Consider the following 19466-nt stretch of genomic DNA (forward strand, 5'->3'; position numbering starts at 1 on the left):
TCTGCAACCCAAAGACATGACGGGTTTGGAAAAGTCATCCAGCTGACGCACATTAGAACAGACATAATCATCCTGATTGTACTAAGCCGAAACATGGCTGGTTCCACTACCACTGTCTACTTTGAAAGAGAAAACTTGCATTATAGCTATCACCTCATCTTGTAACAGCCTGAAGTCATAAAATATTGGGTTTTAACATTGAAAATATTCGAAATATTTTTATTTCAAAATCCAAAAGGTAATTTCCACATTTGTTGTGTTTTATAACTTTTTAAAAAGATAGTTTGTTTAAATAATTAACATTGTTCAGGAGCTTCTTATGATTCATTAAATACAGTAACAGCTACTCTAAGCATTAAATTACTCCACAGGTAAATGGTCTCAGATCAAATCTGTAAATAAAATATTTTTGTTGAGTTGATAGGGCAGGGGTGTCTACAATTGATATCAACTACCTATTGATATTCTGTAACTCATGATATTTTATTCTTTTTAAATAATTCATTCATGGGATATGGGTTTCCTATGCCATTTATTACCCATTCCAAACTGCCTCTGAACCTGATAACTTTCCAGGCCATTTTGAAGGAAAGTTAAGACTCAATCATATCACTCTGGGTTTGGAGTCACACACAGGCCACATAAGGACAGCAGCTTTTCCCTCCCTAAAAGACATTAATGAACCAGATGAGATTTTACAGCAATCAGTGATAGTTTCATGGTTATTCATAATTGAGATGAATGTTCACTTCTGGATCTTTTAATCAATTTAAATTCCCCCCAGTTGGAATTTGAACCCATTTTCCTCAGGCATTTGCCTGTGTCAGTGAATACTAGGCCAGTGACATTACTACTAGGATTTCAGCAAATGTATGGGAGAAATAATAACTTAATTCACCCAGCAGGTAGCTGATAATATCCAACAGAACACCAGCTTTCTACCTGTTCAATATTAGTCCTGGGTAAATGTCAATGAAGAAGAAAAGCATACCAGTGCAAAATGGATGGTCAGCTCAAACTGAATGTTTTCCTTTTGGGGAAGTTTGGTTCAATGACTTTATGCCATACTGAATATAATTTCCTATAACTGACCAGATAATATGCAAGCATACAGTTGTTCTATTTCACGGTTTAATAATAAGATTAAAGTATGTTGCTTACCAGGACTAAATAAGAGGAGAAACTTAAAGCAGACAATATCCCTTCTATCGACCTGTAAAGACTGCAGTTTAGCTGCCAGTTCCTGAGCTCTCAATACCAAGTTAATGAGAGTTGCTCCAGCTTGGTTGGCAATTGTGGATAACTCAACCTAAATGAGAAAAGTTTTTGCAGTTTATTGTGCTTGTTGCTGTACAGAATTGTACTGCTAAAAAACTGAACATTTTCATACACTGGATCAAGTAACACACTCCTTGATAGAAGATGCATCCAGATGGCACTGCCTGAAATCCTGCTTTTCTTACAGGAAGGATAATATTATGGTGAATTTTACCAAAAATACTCTTAAGTGTCAATTTTGGCAAATTTCATTCAGGATTTCTCTCAGTGAGCCCTCTGGCATTTTCTCCTGCTATTTTTCTAAACTTGTCTTATTACCTGTCCCCATGATTTATAGTTCCCTGTTCATTGTATTCTCACACTCATTGGCCATTCTACAGACCTCCCAGGTTTCATGGGGTGGCTTCAATTTTGATAATGAGGGTTGGGGCTTGCCGATTGAAGGCCAGCAGGATAGCCTGCTTGGAATGTCCTTCCCAGGCCCCTTCCCTGACTGTGAGAATGCCAATGGCTGCACTCCTTTCCCAAGTCACCGCAGTCTGCCTCCTCCCCTCACCTCTCCAACAAAACCCCACTCCTTCTCTTCCTCCATCCACTCCCACCACTGGGGTATCCCTTCCCCATTGTGACATTCACCCTATTCCTAGCTCCATCCTGACTTTTGCAGAGGCAACTATATTTGAACTCGGGGGAAGTAACTCTTTGCTTTTTAAACTCAAGAGAGATATTAATATTAACAATTATTAGAGGAGGAGAGATAATACAGAGAATCTTTTGCCAAGTCAAAGGAGTTTCCAGCAACTGTGATCTCATCAAAGAGAACGAGTGGCCAATTACATTGAAGAATTCTCTCAGGAAGTAAACCAAGATGTACTAATGGACTGAATGTTTCCCATTCAATTTTCCAGAAGGTATCAAACTCAGAGCCTGCCTCCAAGGCTACCATTCAACAAAGGACTGCAAGCAGCTTAAAGAAATGGGAGGGTAAATCGCCACACGGGTGGCGGGGGCGGGGGAGTGCAAGCGGCCAGAGCAGCTGGTGCATTCAGAGTGTTGCTGATGATGATGAAGGAGCTGGCCAATATTTCTTCATCCTGAGCGCTGACCGACAGCAGTCTCACTGAGATAGTAATTTAATTGTCAGCCTCTGTTTACAAATGGCCTTTAGCTTGCCATTATCACCATTTAAACTTCAGCTTGTTTCGCTTTCATTCTTGACCTCTGTAGTACATTCGCTTCTTGGGAGTTGGCTAGTTACAGAATACAGACATTGCAAAGGTCCCATACACTACAGGTAAAATTCCAACTGCTAATTACTTCCTGGACAACCTCAATTGTTTTCCAGGTTGCTGGCATTGCATTCAGTGTGCTCCTGGGAAAAGGGGTTGGTGGGAGAATTTTCTGGCAAGTCTGCCTTACAGATTTCCTGCGCCCTCCTGCTCTAAATATTACATCTGTGGACAGCTGAAAAACTATTCACTGTGGGCCTGGTCTGTTATTGTGCAAAGTTAGAATTATCTCTAATAAATATTAACTAAGAATTTTATATGAGTTAACATTTCAGGTCCAATGACCCTTCCTCAGAACCGATGGTACCTCATAAAACATCGGCTTATATGCAGAAAGTAGTGGGATATGGGGGAGGGAATAAATGTTCAGATAGAGCCTGAAGAGAGAGAAGATCACTTGGATAGACAAAGGAATTGATAACAATCTGGCTCGGAGGGTGAATAGTTGTTAATGAGGACTGTTAGTGACTCATAATAGGTAGTGTGTAATGTCAGGCTATTGATAGCAAGGCTTAGAGTGTGGGGTAGGGGGCTAAGATATGGAAGAGTTTAGGCCCTAAAATTAATTTTCAGTTCAATTTTAGGGCCTAAACTCTCCCATGTCTCAGCCTCCTATGCCACACACCAGGCCTTGTTATCAATAGCCTGCCATGACACACTACCTATTATGAGTCACTAACAGTCCCCACTAACGACTATTCACCCTCCTAGCCAGATTGTTATCAATTCCTTTGTCTATCCAAATGATCTCTCTCTTCAGGCTCTAGCCTATAGTTTACTCCCTACCCCATATCCCGCCCTATTTTTCTGCATATAAACCAAGGTTTTACGAGCGACCATCAGTTCTAAGGAAGGGTCACTGGACCTGAAATGTTAACTGATTTCTTTCTTCGGATACAGCCAGAGCTGCTGAGCTTTTCCAACAGCTTCTGTTTTTGTTCCTGATTTATAGCATCCACAGTTCTTTCAGTTTTTGTTAAGAATTTTATATTTCTCATTTCATTAATTCTGCCAAAGAAAGGATTGTGCATATAAAGCAAGAGACATTTATCTTGGGTTGCATTTTGCAAGAAAATGCAAAAGAAAAGTAATGGTGGTGGGGTAGAGTCAACATTTGTTTGTCATTTACTGATCTGCTGAAAACTAGCATTGCCAGACATCTGGACATTACTCATAAGTTGCTGGAAAAGCTCAGCAGGTCTGGCAGTATCTGTGCCAGAGAAAACAGGGTTAACATTTCGGGTCTGGTGACCCTGCTTCAGACCCTGTTCTGATGCAGGGTCACCAGACCTAAAACGTTAACTCTGTTTTCTCCTCCACTGATGCGGCCAGACCTGCTGAGCTTTTCCAGCAACTTTGTTTTTGTTCCTGATTTACAGCATCCGCGGTTCTTTTGGTTTTTATTCCTTATAGACCTCCATTTTATTTTGAGAATTTTTAACTTTAAAGCTTTGGAAGTTTTAAAACAATTAATAAGCTTTACAAACCATAAGTAGCAGAACTCTCACAGGTTTAGGAATACAATTAAATGGATTCATGTGTTAATTCTAGCCTTTGTTACTTTTATGCTTAAAACAGAATGCTGATCATTTTCAACTAAAATTAACAGCAATTTATATTGTCTACCTAGTGGTGACTGTTTCCCAAACTAACTACTATAAACATGAACACCAAATCGAACTTTTGTGTGGGAAACTATGGACTTAAAGTTATTGCAGTGCACTGAGGTTTGCTGAAAAGCTATCTCAAATGCTTTTGACTATGACTTGTGGCCACATTTAGTCTATCTGTCGATCAGTGTTTTTCTCTGATACAGAAACAAAGACAGTCCAACACATAAGGAATTTACAAAGAATTACTTGACTATTTTGCGTCTGCTAAAAGAGTTTTATTTTGTCGACGTTGTACCATTTTTGCGAGTCAACATGTCTGAAATGCAATGATATGTGTTCATATTAAAACAGCAAAATAAACTGTAATAAATATAAATGTGAAAAAACAAAAAATTACAGAAGTGCAGTGACACTTCATTTCAAGTTAATTTAAAACATAATGATGGTCTATTTATAAAAGAAGTATGAGACTATGGTTTGTTTGGGTTCTGAATAGTCAAAACTTTTTAAAGTACATGCAAATCTTTGACTGCTGGCCAAATCTGATCTAGTTTTCATAAGTTGTCTGCAGTCAGATAGTCACTGGTTCTCAATCAACAAGAATCCACACCTAGATTTTTTTCAGCCTAGACTGGGGATAGCAAAACAACGTAAAGAACCTGCTCCCAATTCTTTCCTCAATTGTATGGAGCTGACAAGCTGGACAACTCTGCTCCACCCCCAAAATATCAAGCTCACCAAAAAAGAATACACCTGATGGTTTTAAAATAGTTATTATTAAATGAGTGGCTGAATTTACCGAAAATAGAACTTCCTTAAGAAATTCCTTGAGAATGGACTTGTGCAATCTCCACCAAGTTAACTCAAGGAAGAAGCAAGTCCTTTGGACTGCATGTGCCTGCACTGCACCTCTGTTGATGCCCAAACAGCTGCTTGGCCAAAGAAAGTGTGTCAGAAAAGCTTTGGGTAGATATGGAAGAAGGGTAGAAAACACCTTAGGTTGGGTTTTGTAATTAAAACCAACAACTGGCTTAGTTTGCGAACAATACAATTTTGGCTGCACTCCAGAAACTTTTCACAGGCCATAAAGGACCTTACAAGAGGGAGGTGGGGGGGGGGGAACCAGGCTCAAGGAGCCAAATGAACTACTCCTGTTCTTAATTCTTATGATCTTATGATCCTGTCGTCCAGGAAGGAGATATGTAAATGAAAATTATTCCTTGCTATAAAGCACCAAAGGTTTAGTAGATGTAATCCTTTATTAATACTGAAATTTACTGTGTATGCTCCCTCAAACATTGTATTTTTATTGAATAATGAGTCCGACACTATTCTACTATGGAACCATTGTAAAATTCATTACCTCTTGGCCTGTCACCAGAAGAAGACTGTTTTCCTTCCCATGGTGTACTTGTCTACAGATATGGTCCAGTACCAACAACTCACTCCAGCAGTTTTGCAGTAGTTTCATTTGATCATCCACCTACAATTCAACACATTGCATTGTCAGGTTAGAATTTCAGCTGATACACAAACAGTCTTTTAAGAGTCGTCAGCTCTCAGGGTGGAATCATGTTTGTTTGAGACCAGATGTAGAGACAGGCCTACAAACAGGTGATATTTCAGCGTCTGTCAATTTGTTTTGCACAATTATGTTCTTCTAAAGCTCATTACATATGCAGCAATAGATAAAATGTCCAAGTTTTATGGGTGGGAGGGCAAGACATTCTGCCCTCCACCACCTTTAGGGCTCCAACCTGCAGGCACCACTTGTAAAAGGCCACCGATTCACTCTTTGTGCAATTTTTCTAGGTTTCCAATCTTTTCCCGCCATCCCACACGCCCCTGGAAATGTCAGAAACCAGCAAAAATTTGCACTGTGCTTTAACGATGACTGTATAGAGATTCCCCTTAAGATTGTCCAGGAGAAAAGGGAAACTTTTTTTCCCTCTAACAAGAGGCCATCTCGACTGATGAAAGTAGCCCGAGAGAAGTGTCTGGGAATGTCAGTATCCTTGAGTCACTAATGAGAAGGTAGCTCTTGTGCTACAAGAGGATGAACGATTTTCTGACCTCTGCCAGGATATGCACCAATGCCTATATAATGTTTCATGCCTTCATTAGTGTCAGTTAACGCTGTAAGAATGCCACTGCACAACACAGTCACTCAAGACTGCGTGCCAACCGCCTCAATCTGATGCCTTGTGTCTTCACTGCAATGCAGTTGCTAATGTATGAACACTCTGCCTGGGTTCACACTTAAAACAACACGCAGCAGCTCACACACCATCATCTCACTGATCTTTCATCTCAGTGAAAACAAATGTGCACGTTCTGATAGCTTTATAGCAAAGGCCTACATGAAACAAGGACACAACCACAAGAGATTGCTTGGGGTGATCACATTACGGAAAGCTCAAGCACACATAATACAGTAATATATTGATTTTCGCCAACTATCTTCTTTGACAACATTGTACCATATTTCATTCAGAACCCTTAACTTGTAATTTCCTTCATGAGAAACCATATACAATTTACTGGTAATGTACATGGACAATCACAGCTTAGGGGCTGAAATTTCTATTTGCATCTCAAAATACAGGCAAAGTGGTCGTATACTCATGTTGATGTATCATAATGTTTCTCACCTTCTGCAAGAACATACGAAACAAACATGAATATGTACAAGCCAGGTGGGGGTGGGGTTTGTGGAGTTCTGACATTAGACTCCTTGCCTTTGAGAAGCAGACCATTGAGTTGGCAGGACAGCGAGGGGCTTGTGACCGTGGTGAAGGGGAGATTGAACATCCAGCACCATCTGGCCAGCAAGCCTCCAATTTGCTGTTCTCAGCTCTTTAAACATCAACCTCTTCAAAAAATCTTGGGTCAAGATGGTTGCTCTCAACGCTGTTTGTGTTTTTCTGTACATCCTCTGCATCCCCTTCCCAAGCCAGGACAGAGGAAAACAATTCATACTCTTGGGTGACACATGAATGTCTCAAAGGTTGCACAATTAAGACGCCCCATCCTCCCACCAACGTAGACGTTCAAGTTAGTCAGTAATGTATATGGGAGGCTCAGGGTCACGTTCTGGTGAGCACAACAGTGACAGATCTGCTGTTGTAGCAAGAAAAATGGCTATGGTCTCTGACACTCATCGGAAACAGCCCCAGCACAGATAATGAGCCTCTAGACTCAGCTATTACGGAACTGATGGTGATGCAAATGGATATAGGTAATGTCTGGCAGTGGGTAGCAGTTTGGTGGCTCAGTGGTTAGCACTGCTGCCTCACAGTGTCAGGGATCCAGATTTAATTCCACCCTCAGGCAACTGTCTGTGTAGAGTTTGCACATTCTCCCTGTGTCTGCTGGGTTTCCTCCCAGTGTTTCAGATTCCTCTCACAGTTCAAAGATGTGCAAGTCAGTAGAATGGCCATGCCAAATTGACCATAGTGTTCAGTGATGTGCAAGCTAGGTGGATTAACCATGGGAAATGCAGGATTACAGGGATAGGGTGGGGGTTTGGGTCTGGGTGGTGTGGACATGTTGGGCTAAACGGCCTATTTCCACACTGCAGTGATTCTATGAGGTACCAGAGCAGGTACATTTGGAGTTAAAAGCAGAGCAGAGGCCTCCGCCCAAGTTCTGTCTGATGACCATATGGCTGCCTCCATTGTCTGGGTGGCTGCTGCTGTGGAGAGCCAGGTACAGCAGAACAATCACAATCTGCTAGATGAGTGTGAGACTCTTTACTTAACACAAGGATGCATTCATTCATTAGCTAGGCAAGAGAGGGAGGGGGGACCTTGACCTCCTTCTTAGTGCTTCATTCACTCAAGGTGTGAAGGAGGGCCATTGTGCATTGATACAGAGAGGAGGAGTGACAGGCAGATCCAAGTACTGTCATCACAGCACACTCCAGAGGTACACTACTACACCATCCCTCCATCTGCCAAGGACCCAAACACTAGCATCATGTCAGGCCCAAGAGGTTATACCTGCAACCTATGCACGAAATCCCCATCGGGCTGGAAGCCTCTATGCCTCATTCAACCAGAAGGCACCCACCAAAATTATCTGAGACAACCTGGCAAAGTAGTCACCAGGCTTCCTGAAGCTCAGTCATGGCTGTCAAAGTAGCAAGGAGCACAGAGGCTAACATTCCCTGCTGGCCTTAGGGATGACAATACCTTCTGGGAGGCAGGAATGTAAGTGAAATGTTGAAGTTTCAGGAGTCAGTCAGGATATTTAAACCCCTCTCCAATTCAGTGATAGATGAATATCAGACATTTGCAAATGTTGGTCTGAGCCATATCAGTTCAACCCTCTGCAATCCTTCATTACTCTATTTTAATGCTCTAAAGAGAAAACTGAACAGGAGGTCACTAGTGCAAAGGAAACAAATTAACTTGGTATTATTGGAAAAACACAAACTCTTAATGGTTTAAAGAGAAAAGAATCAAATATTCCATTGAGGGCCAGTGGAGCTTATTCAGCTTTGCTCTGCAATGCTTCCCTTCAGTGCAAAAACCTTAACTGCCTGCATGCACAAGAGGATTTTTCAGTTCCTGTTTCATTCAATTGGCTGTGTTTGCGTTGTGCGGTAACACATGCAAACGGATCTTATACCACAGCCGTTGTACTGCTTATTTTCTGTGAGGCCTTCCTTTGCAAGCTGATAAAGAGAAAAATAGTGGATATTGATTTTTAGTTTGATTTGTTTTTTAGTCTGATTGTGACCCTCTACAGGTAGAGAACACACTCCCTGTCGCTGTAGAAAGCCTTCTCTTTGCCTCTGGCCTCCCCTCTGTCCTTCTTCAGGCCTTGCCTTCAATTATCAGCCCTTTCACAAACTCCTTTAATATTCCTGCTTTTCCTCGTGGTTAATTGTTTAGCTCAGTTGGTTGGATGGCTGGTTTGTGATGCAGACTGATTTCATCAGTGTGGGCTCAGCTCCTGCACCAGCTGAGGTTTCCATAAAGGATTCTCCTTCTCAACCTCACCTCTCACCTGAGGCCTGGTGCCCCTCAGGTCTAACCACCTGCAATCATGTCTCCCTCTCTAAAGAGAGAACAAGCCTTATGGTCGTCTGGCAATGGCAATTTTACTCTTCACTGTTCATTTTATAGCTACTGAATATGCTTAATCCATATTTCTATATACACACTGTTTTTCTATATTTTCTGTGTAAACCATTTTTTTGCCAGGGTGTGCTGGTAGACCACTCTTTGGACTACAGCACGGCTGGGAGATTAAGCAGAGCCAGACCAAGCAGGACAAGCTGCTAGGGGAGGGAGGAGAAGGATCAAGAGGGAAGGAGGTGGCAACCTCTTTTTTTGCCAAAGCCATAAATTAAGAACGATTTTGAGTGTTACCATAATTTAAATTTACCATGTACCAACTCTTTACATTCCCTCTCTCATGGCCATCGCATCACTGTGTTGGCCTCAATATAAGCATAAAAGCCACTACAAAATGAGCCAAATTTTTAAATTAAACCATGCCATATCCCATACAAACATGAATTAAATCCACCTTGTGCACTCACTTCTTCCTGGTGCCTTTATTTGTCATCAGCCTCCTCTGGTGTGCTACCCCAATCTCTGCTAGTGAAAGGCTGGCAACTTTCAGTGGAATTCAATGCTGGTGACTTTTGGGGACAACCCCTAGCAGCTGTGTGCTGAGTAGGCTTGGCTTCCAACCACACTATCGTGGCATAGGTAAAAATTAATCAGGACAGGCTGACAGACAGGCAATGTCAGAACAATGGTAGGTTTTAGGAGTGGCATCCTGAGAGAAATTGATATTGCAGGGAGCCACTAGCCATTGCCTGAATGGTGCTCCAGCTCTGCGAGTAGTCTGATGGTGGACAGATTGCAGGACAGCTAAAACATCTTGCAAGCCCCTTTGAGCACTGGTATGTGCAGCCATGATGGCAGCAGTCTGAGCCTGTATGGCCACATGTTGTAACTGTATGACCTCAGTCTGAGTTAAACTGCAACACTCAGACGTCTGTGGAAGGTGTTTATTCTGCCATGAAGGCCAAGACATTGGCTATCAGGCACAACAATATGGATGCCTCCACATATTTGCCAATGGAGTTGGCCATCACTTCCACTCTGAGGTTTTGGCTTCAAGCTCTCTGTAATATGTTTTGCCTACTACTCAATGTTTCCTGACAATACATTCTTGGCTTCTGGCAGATCTGGCACTGTGCCAAGTACCTGTTTCATTAGCCTTGCTTTGTAACCTGGTCCATGGAGGTCCTCTGCAGAATCTGTATGCAACTGGCCCTCCAGTAAGCAGGCATTGTCACTATCCCTGCCCATTGCAGTAAGTGCACTGTAACCAATCTTTTAACTGAAGAAGCAATACCTAGGTACCTTTGTGCCTAAGATGGTGCTATAAGTGGTGTCATAAACTTTTCACTGTACTCATTTGTGTAAGTGTGACAATAAAGCTAATTCAATTCATTTTAATGCAATTCCGTTATCCTGGCCTTAGGCTCACTGATGTGCAGCATCTCAACATGTGTAGAGTCCTTCTTGATGCTATCCTCTCCAGTTCAAGCAGTGTCAATCTCAGCTGTCGGTTGTGACTGCACAATCGTGAGTGTGTCTCTATCATTATTTCTTCTTGGTGATCCTGCACTATGGTTGGTTGTAGCCCTATGTATCTATCGAAAAGGAAAAATGGTAAAATGATAATGCTGTGGTGAAGGGAGGAGTGAATTTAAGGAGGATGGTCCTTGTACATTTGCAATCAGAAGAGAGTGGATAATAAAGGAGAAGGAGAAGTAATATGTGAGAGTACAAATAGATATGATACCACGTAATCCTCAATGGTTTCAGCCTCACTGTTGACTACAGGCCTAGCAATGGCCTTCCTGATAATTGGCAGCACAGCCACTTCTGTAGGGGTTCAGCTATGCAGGCACACCCAGGGCCTGGGACAGGGTGGGTAAAACCAGGGTTGTGCTAGATACATGTCCTGATTGCTAGAGATTGTTGGTAGGTGAGCAATTGGGGTATCATTGATTGAGAAATATTTGAGATCCAGTTGTTAGGATATGATATTTAAGGATTAATTTACTGACCTTGACCATTGGTGTGAGGTTATTAAACTCTTGTGACATTGAATCGAGGAGCAGGAGTCTTGAGCTCTCATGGCTTTCTATTCCCAACACTTTTTCAACTTGTGTCTGGAGGGCTTCCTGTTAATGTAGGATATCATTCCTGCTTTTTTTATCTCAGCCACCAGCGCACTGGCTGGAAATCTTGGTGCCTGCTCTCTCAATTTGCCAATCTTTACTGTTCCCCTCCCCCACAGTAACAACCCTCTGTTTCACTCACAATGCACCACTGCCACCCCTTTAAGAAATGCTTGGTTCTGGTTTTGGGCCCCCTGTTGATGTGTGAAGCCAGTAGTTAATACTACCTTCATGCACAACCATCTATTGAATAGGCAACACAAAGTTAGTGGCGGCCTACACTGCAAGCAATAGATGCAGGTGAATCACATATTACATCTTTCTTCCAAGGCTCCCTCCAATTTAGCCCCTTTCTTTCCTTTCATTGAATAGTTCAGTGATTGTTGTTGGTGTAGGTTTTACTCTGGGAGGTTGTTCACGGTGTTGGTAAGCACTTGAACAAGTGGTTGTTTACAATGGCAAGTCTCTAGCTAGCTCTAATTGCAACATCCAAGTTAAATGACTGAAGAAACATTCACCTCTATCCTCAACACAAATATCAGCCTACCTCATCCACACAAAATCTTTGTGCAAGCTACATTTCTATGAGTTCCTTTCTCACTGACTCCAATATGAACTGAAATTCCCAATACATATCTATGACACGCAAGTCTTCACAAAAGTTAAAAATACAGATTGACATCTCCATCAGAAATTACAAGGTCCAGAATTAAAAGCAGAACATTTTGGGACGCCATCTGATTCATTGAATGTTACCAGCTAATTGTGATTTTTAATTTCATATTATTTAAGAAAAGTATATTTGTTCTGGATTAGGTTAACTGTAACTTTGCAAAGCCAAAGAAAATGTCTTCACTGGTCTCTGACTTCTGATGAGAGAGTGAGCCTCACCAGCCGACACACCCCACTGACCCCTGAATTTTAAGGCGCATGAAGAATGTGGTCAGATGCAGGTTTCATTGGGATTCGCACAGTCTAGCTTTGGCTTTTACTGAATAGTTGCTTGCAGCCAGACATTGCTCCAAGGAGGTGGATATTTGTGTAATACGGGGAATGGTGAATGAAGACTCACTGACATTCAAAAGTTTTTGATAGTTCTGCTGTGGAAGATTCAGTAAAGGGAATATGTCTGTTTGGGTTAGAAGCATATCCTCACGTACAATTATAGGTCCAGGCTGAACAGTGGGAGTTTGATGTGGAATAAATTCAGTTAAATTAGAAAATATATACAGGGCAAGATTAATTGTATCCACCTTAGATCACATGCTTACTTTTTGACCACAGAAGATAGAACACAAATGAAAATGTTGAACGACATTAGGAAGGACAGCATACAAACTAACAAGATCATTCATGACACTTTTTCCTCACACTATTATTGCACAGAAGCTGTAGAACATAATTTTAATCCAACATTTACAAAGCTTGCACAGAAAAGCTCAAAATTGAATGTTGATGAATACTGTGATGATTTGTTTTCCTTTTGCAGTTAAAATCTGGTAATGAGTGAGCTTCAAGGCATCTACGGCACACATCAAATTTTCTCACAGGATCTACCACTTTTCACCTCATTAATTATGCAGCAGCGTTGTTGAGCGCATTTCTTAGGGAATCATGTGGTCACAGAGGTAGAAGTGCTCACCACTACTGGACTTGAAAGTCAACGTGCCTCTGGCACGATATTTAAGTTTAGATACACACAATGTTAGATGCTGAAAGCCAGGAATTCCCACTCAAACTATGGCACGTGATACTGAAAATATCTAAATGAAAAGAGTGTTAGCTACCCATTTCCAAAACAGGGGTGTAGTGCTAATCAATTGGGCTGCTTTGTCCTGGATGGTGTCATGCTCCTCGAATCTTGTTGGATCTGCACCTATCCAGGCAAGTGGGGAGTATTCCATCACCAAAATGCCATTAAAAACATCCTGGGGATTACCATTGACCAGAAGCTGAAGTGGACTAGGTATGCTCTAATCATAAATACAGATGCTGCAGTGCAGGTCAGAGGCCAGAAACTCTGCAGCAAGTAACTTACCTCCCCAGAGCCCATCCACCATCTATAAGGTACAAGTCAGGAGTGTAATGGAATACTTCCCACTTGTCTGGATGAATGGAGCTCCAATGACACTCAAGAATGTTGACATCATCCAAGACAAAGCAGCCCACTTGATAGACACCACATCCACAAACATTCACTCCCTCCACCATATGTAGCCAACAATGTAGGGGATTCTGTAAGGATCAGGTGCACAGCTTCAATCTGCACAGCTCCAATAATTATCTTGGAATATCTGGGGTCCAACTTTGCTGCAAGTTTACTCCTCCTTTTGCAGTTTTTCGACATGTTATCTTGTTGCATTTTTAATGTTACATTTAATGCATATATGGTTCAGAACAATCTCTGATAGCTAATAAATGAAGGGAAAAAAGATCAGCATTAAAATCAAACAAAAGCAGAAATTGTTGGAAAAACTCAGCAGGTCTGGCAGCATCTGTGGACAGAAAGCAGAGGTAATGTTTCCAGTGACCCTTCTTCAGAGCTGCCAGACCGATTGAGTTTCTCTAGCTATTTCTGCTTTCGTTTCAAATTTCTTTGTTCTTTGTTCACAGTTCTTTGTTCTATTTCAGCATTAAGCTAATCAATCTTTAGAAACATAGGGGGTTAAACTGAACTATACCACGGGCAGCATGGTGGCTCAGTGGTTAGCACTGCAGACTCACAGCACCAGGGACCTGGGTTTGATTCCAGTCTTGGGTAATTATCTGTGCGGAGTTTGCGCATTCTCCCTGTGTCTGCGTGGGTTTCCTCCGGGTGCTCCGGTTTCCCCCCACAGTCCAAAGATGTGCAGGCTAGGTGGATCGGCCATGCTAAATTGCCTGCAGTGTTCAGGGGTGTGTGGGTTATAGGGGGATGGGTCTGGGTGGGATGCTCCAAGGAACGGTTGGACTTGCTGGGCAGAAGAACGTGTTTCCACACTGTAGGTAATCTAATCTAATACCAGTCATGCAAACTGTATGAGAGAATAGGAACTGATTTCCTCCACTCCAATATTCTTCTCCATTAAAGTCACTGGAATTTAAGTGCAGTGAAACTCTGTGGTCAGAGCTGAACCTGAGGACAATGTGGGGATGGGGTTAAATAACTGTGCTGCACCCCACACTATCGAGGAAAGGCTGCTGTTTCACAGCGCCAGCAACCTGGGTTCAATTCCACCCCGGGGTGGCTATTTGTGTGCAGTTTGTACACACTCCCTAAGTCTGTGTAGGTTTCTTTCAGGTGCTCCAGTTTCATACCACAGTCCAGAGATGTGCAGGCTAGGTGGATTAGTCATGGGAAATGCAGTGTTACAGGGTAGGATAATTGGGAAGCTCTTCAGAGGGTCGGTGTGGACTCAATGGGCTAAATGGCCTGTTTCCAAACTGCAGGGATTCTATGATCTCACTCCTCCCCAACCTGCCTCCCCCAGGGAAATCACAGCATGCGTCCTCCCTTCCCAGGTAAAATCACACTGTGTGGGCCCATTCCCTGTTGTTCTCCAGCTTTTATTTCCATTCCATGAACTAAGAAATCCTGCCAAGGGCAAGATTAAGCCCCACCCTTAGGCACTGGGATTCCCACCCCCACAACTGGACTGCTTTCTATCTAATTTGAAGCTAAGCCTGTCAATCAGACTCACATCTTTAACTTTGCTGTCCCCTTTTGCTTCTGTATAATTAAAATAAGGTTCAATAATTTAAAAAAAACACAATCAGGTCTGTGTAACCTACACTCTGAAATCCACCTTCCTGGATTTCCATTCAACAAACTCTCCCACTTTAGCCTATTCAAAAGGCACCGCCAGCCCAGGTTCCAGATCCTCCAAACTGCCTTTGGTCCCAGCACAGCACCTGCAATGTGCAGGACCTGGAACAGTTACCCTGGTTCATCTTTGTCTGGGGATGGTTCTGTAGAAGGACGTGGAGGAATTTCTTTATCCAGAGCATGATGAATCTGTGGAGTAGAAGGCTCTGGAGGCCAAGTCATTGAGTGTACTTAAGACATTTTTAGATAGGTTCTTGATGAATAAGGAGATCAAAAGTTATGGAGACAGGGCAGGAAATTGGGATTGAGAAACGTATTAGCTGTGATCGAATGGTGAAGTAGACTCCAATGGACTGAATGGCCTAATTCTGCTCCTTTGATGCTACTTGGCCTGCTGTGTTCATCCAGCTCTACACCTTGTTATCTCAGATTCTCCAGCATCTGCAGCTCCTACTAACTCTCATATCTTATGTTCATTTGATTTCAGTTATAAATGCACAAGGCTGAATCTTAATTCCCAGAAGTGGTCATTTGGTCTCAGGTAGACTGTTCAACAAACAGAAGTCTGAGATTCCAACTCCCAGCTCACCCACTTCCAGGCTTTGATGAAGGTTGGACAAAGGACGAGCAGACCCAGTGGTCAACTGAGGCAGGTTGGTCAATTGAGAGCCATTTCCCTGACCTCAGAAAACCTCACAGCTCAAATACAACCAATGCCAAAGGGAGAAAACTTCAGACCAGCCCAACCTTCCTCAAGACCACATCCAAAATCAACACCTCCCTCATCCACTCAGGGAACAGAGTTGTCTGCCAAGGGCAAGATTAAGCCCCACCCTTAGGCACTGGGATTCCCACCCCCACAACTGGACTGCTTTCTATCTAATTTGAAGCTAAGCCTGTCAATCAGACTCACATCAGTGCCAAACCTATCAAAGCAAGATTACACACACTTGGAGGAGTCAACAGCCCTCAGTAGGTGGGGAAGCACAAACCTCTGAATTTATTCCAGATATTCTCCCTCAGCATCCTCACAACCTACACATCCTGTGCCTGTCAACATGAAGTCCACTGAATACAGGAGCTACCAACTGAGTCCAATTCATAGATAGTATTACTGACAAACATTGAGTAATCACAACAACAGGAGCTATTGTAAAAGTGGGAACCAGTTTAGGGATTCGGATTTAAGGGTGGGGCTTAGTCTTGCCCTTGCCAGACAACTCTGTTCCCTGAGTGGATGAGGGAGGTATTGGTTTTGGATGTGGTCTTGAGGAAGGTTGGGCTGGCCTGGTCTGAAGTTTTCTCTCTTTGGCATTCCTTGTATTTGAGCTGTGAGGTTTTCTGAGGTCATAGGAGCTGAACTCTGATGATTTTAATAGCTTCATTTAAAAAAATGAATTTTGCCTTAGTTCAGGAGATTTGACATTAAAAGCCGTCACTTTAAGAAAATCTTTGTGTGTGTAAACAAGGATTTGTTTATTCTCAATACAAAGTATTGACAGCAGTATTGTGTTTCATAGTTTCTGGTCCATTAGCTGCAGCAGCTCTTCTGCAAGTGATTGTTTTAACATAATACCTCACTCTGGAAATCTCTCTAATATGGTGCAACAACTCACCTTTGCTATAATTGGAATATGGTATCTACAGAAGTAGAAGTGCATCAGGAATGGGAAATAACCAGCTGAAAGAATGGTGAAAAGCTTCTGCACTTTTGTGGCAGGGGTAAGAAATTATCTGACATGCAGCTCATAACTCAGAATAGTTAGTTTAAAGGCTGCAAGAGAAAAAGTGTCTGTGCTTATGCACCCGAAAAAAAACTCAATTAAAATTAAGTTTTTCAGAAATTTATGTGGATTCAAAAGGGAGATCTAATTTACAAATGATGCAAATATTTTGGCATTTAGCAATACTTCTTTACAACGGCACTCTAAAAATCCCGTTTCTTTTGAAGCATTTTCTTAGTCTCATTATTGAAAAGCTTTAATGGCGTTTGCTGTTGCCTGGTAAATGCACCCATAAATGCTGTTGACTGAATAAGGGAGGCCTTGCCTTACTCTTCAGTCCTTTGTCTTTGTAAACAAACTCTAGTGTCCAGTTCAAAGTGACTTGTAATCCTTTCTCATATTTAACTTTAAAATAAAGGTACATGTGCCAAGGTGGGGGCTTGTAAACAAGAAAAAAAATGAAAGCAATTCACTCCAAACTGTCAATGCAGCATTACGAGCACACAGTATAATAGTCTGTCTTCATGCCAATATATAAAACAGTCATTAACCATTATTGCCCTACATAAACTTGTCTTTGCCAATAGTGCAATTCTTTTTTAATCACCAGCAAGTTTATTTTGTGCCCCTATCACTTGTGCTAATAACTATTCTGTTCTCGACAGCACAGCTATCATTGCAGCAACTGAATGATACATTGTGTTAGCGATAGCCATGCAAACAATATTTTTTTTCATTTGGCATCTGAGAAAAATTCCCTTTTCACAGGTTTTCCAACATTTTCATCAAACTCCCACCACTTTCTGATAATAACTGGAAAGGATGCTGTGGGACTCTGGTTGCTGCCTGTATGAATTGTGTGTGCTGAGTTTTAGGGGAGCTGCTTTATTGATAAGACAACAGTATCCAATTAAAGAGGGCAAAGAAAGCAGCTTTCATTCCTGTGGCATATATGCTTTGCGCAGACATGGGGATTTGCCAAGTTTCTCCCTATGCCACCTGCATGTAACACAATGTGTGTCTCTGAAGTTCATACCAAAACAAATAATAAAAAGATTCTTCTGTTCTTGTAATTTAACTTTTTAAATTCTGTTCTTGTAGTCTTATGGTAGCCATTTAATTTTAACCATAGAAACTCCCCTCCAATACCGTTATACAGATTTTAAATTCATTCATACATTCATTCAATAATACAGCTGCAAAATGCTCGATAATTCCGTAGAAACTTGCAGATGTATACATTTTGCAGCATAGAAATGATTTTGCAGAAGGAACATGAATTATGACATAGTAAAAACTGAAAGAGCTGTAGATGTTGCAAGTCAGGAACAAAAAGTTGCTGCAAAAGCTCAGAAGGTCTGGCAGCATCTGTGAAGGAAAAAACAGAGTTAACGTTTCAGGTCCAGTGACCCATCCTTCACAGATGCTTCCAGACCTGTTGAGCTTTTCCAGCAACTTTTTGTTCATGAATTATGACATCATAAGTTAATACATTTCTTTCGGTAATATTACTTTTCCCTCTCTTCCTTCATAATGTTCCAGAAAGCAAATGGATCAGAACTCCTTTGGAGATTGTCTCTTAACGTTTTTTAAAAACAGGAAAGCTCCTGAAAGACAGCCTTAAATTTTATCTGTTGAGGAAGTTGTTGGCCTTTATAAGTGTCAACCTTCCATGGAACCATCCTGTTGTATCAATAGGGACCAGCTGCAGAGTCCATTTTGTCTGGGTAAGGAAACTGACTCAGTGCATCAACAGTTAATGCAAGTGTTTTCAACAGATGAAGTTTCCATTTCTTCCCCCTGCTGTTCTGTTTGACCCACTTACTCTCTTACAAATAGAGAATTGAGGGGGAGGGTGAGTGGGGAGGCAAGGCTCCAGCTGCAATCCATCAAAGTAGAGATTCATGTAGGAGTTGGGGGCTGGCAGGATTTATGTCCATCCAACCCATGATGCCGAGTGAATTTCCTCAGCACTGGCCTCCCAACAGCTGAGTGCCCTGAATGTGGGAGGCTCCCAGTGTTCAATGGAGGGCAATGATGTCTAGACCCCATAACAATTCTGACTCCTTTGTTTATATCAGCTTTGTTGGGGATGAATGAAAGACAATCTTATTAACTGGTGCTGAAAGCTGCTAAACTGGCTGACTGGCTTACTCAGGAGATGCTTTCCCTGCCTCAGCTACTCTGGATAGAGGTTTATGTTGTCACAGGTACACATTCACCACATGTTAATGAAGTGAACCTGCCCTAACAACTAATACTGCTGGAACTGGCCTGAAAATTCTCTGTCCCATGCTGTCTTAACAATATTTGAGATTTGCTGAGCTCGAAAGTATACACAACGCAATTATCAAGTGAATTACAAATGGGTATGAATGGATATTGCGTGCTTAGCGTCATGGCGTAAAGACAACAATCTCTCCATCCACATCAGCAAAATGAAGCAGCTGGTCATTGACTTTAGGAAGCGATGTAGAGGGCATGCCCCTATCTGCATCAATGCTGCTGAGATGGAGATTGTTGAAAATGTCAAGTTCCTGGGAG

The 19466-nt window shown here is 41.9% G+C and overlaps 1 protein-coding gene across 1 annotated transcript in view; it reads right to left on the reverse strand.

Moving 5' to 3' along the window:
* LOC125465451 (nuclear receptor subfamily 5 group A member 2-like) overlaps positions 1-19466 on the reverse strand; it is a 97395-nt gene that overhangs the window by 23915 nt on the left and 54014 nt on the right. The window contains exons 5-6 of the mRNA XM_048558996.1: positions 5544-5663; positions 1162-1309 (exon numbers count right to left, since the gene is read on the reverse strand). Of these exons, the coding sequence (XP_048414953.1) occupies positions 1162-1309; positions 5544-5663 (268 nt within the window). The remainder of the gene's footprint in view (positions 1-1161; positions 1310-5543; positions 5664-19466) is intronic.

The sequence above is a fragment of the Stegostoma tigrinum genome, chromosome 29 (genome assembly GCF_030684315.1).
Source record: "Stegostoma tigrinum isolate sSteTig4 chromosome 29, sSteTig4.hap1, whole genome shotgun sequence".
Taxonomy (NCBI): Eukaryota; Metazoa; Chordata; class Chondrichthyes; order Orectolobiformes; family Stegostomatidae; genus Stegostoma; species Stegostoma tigrinum.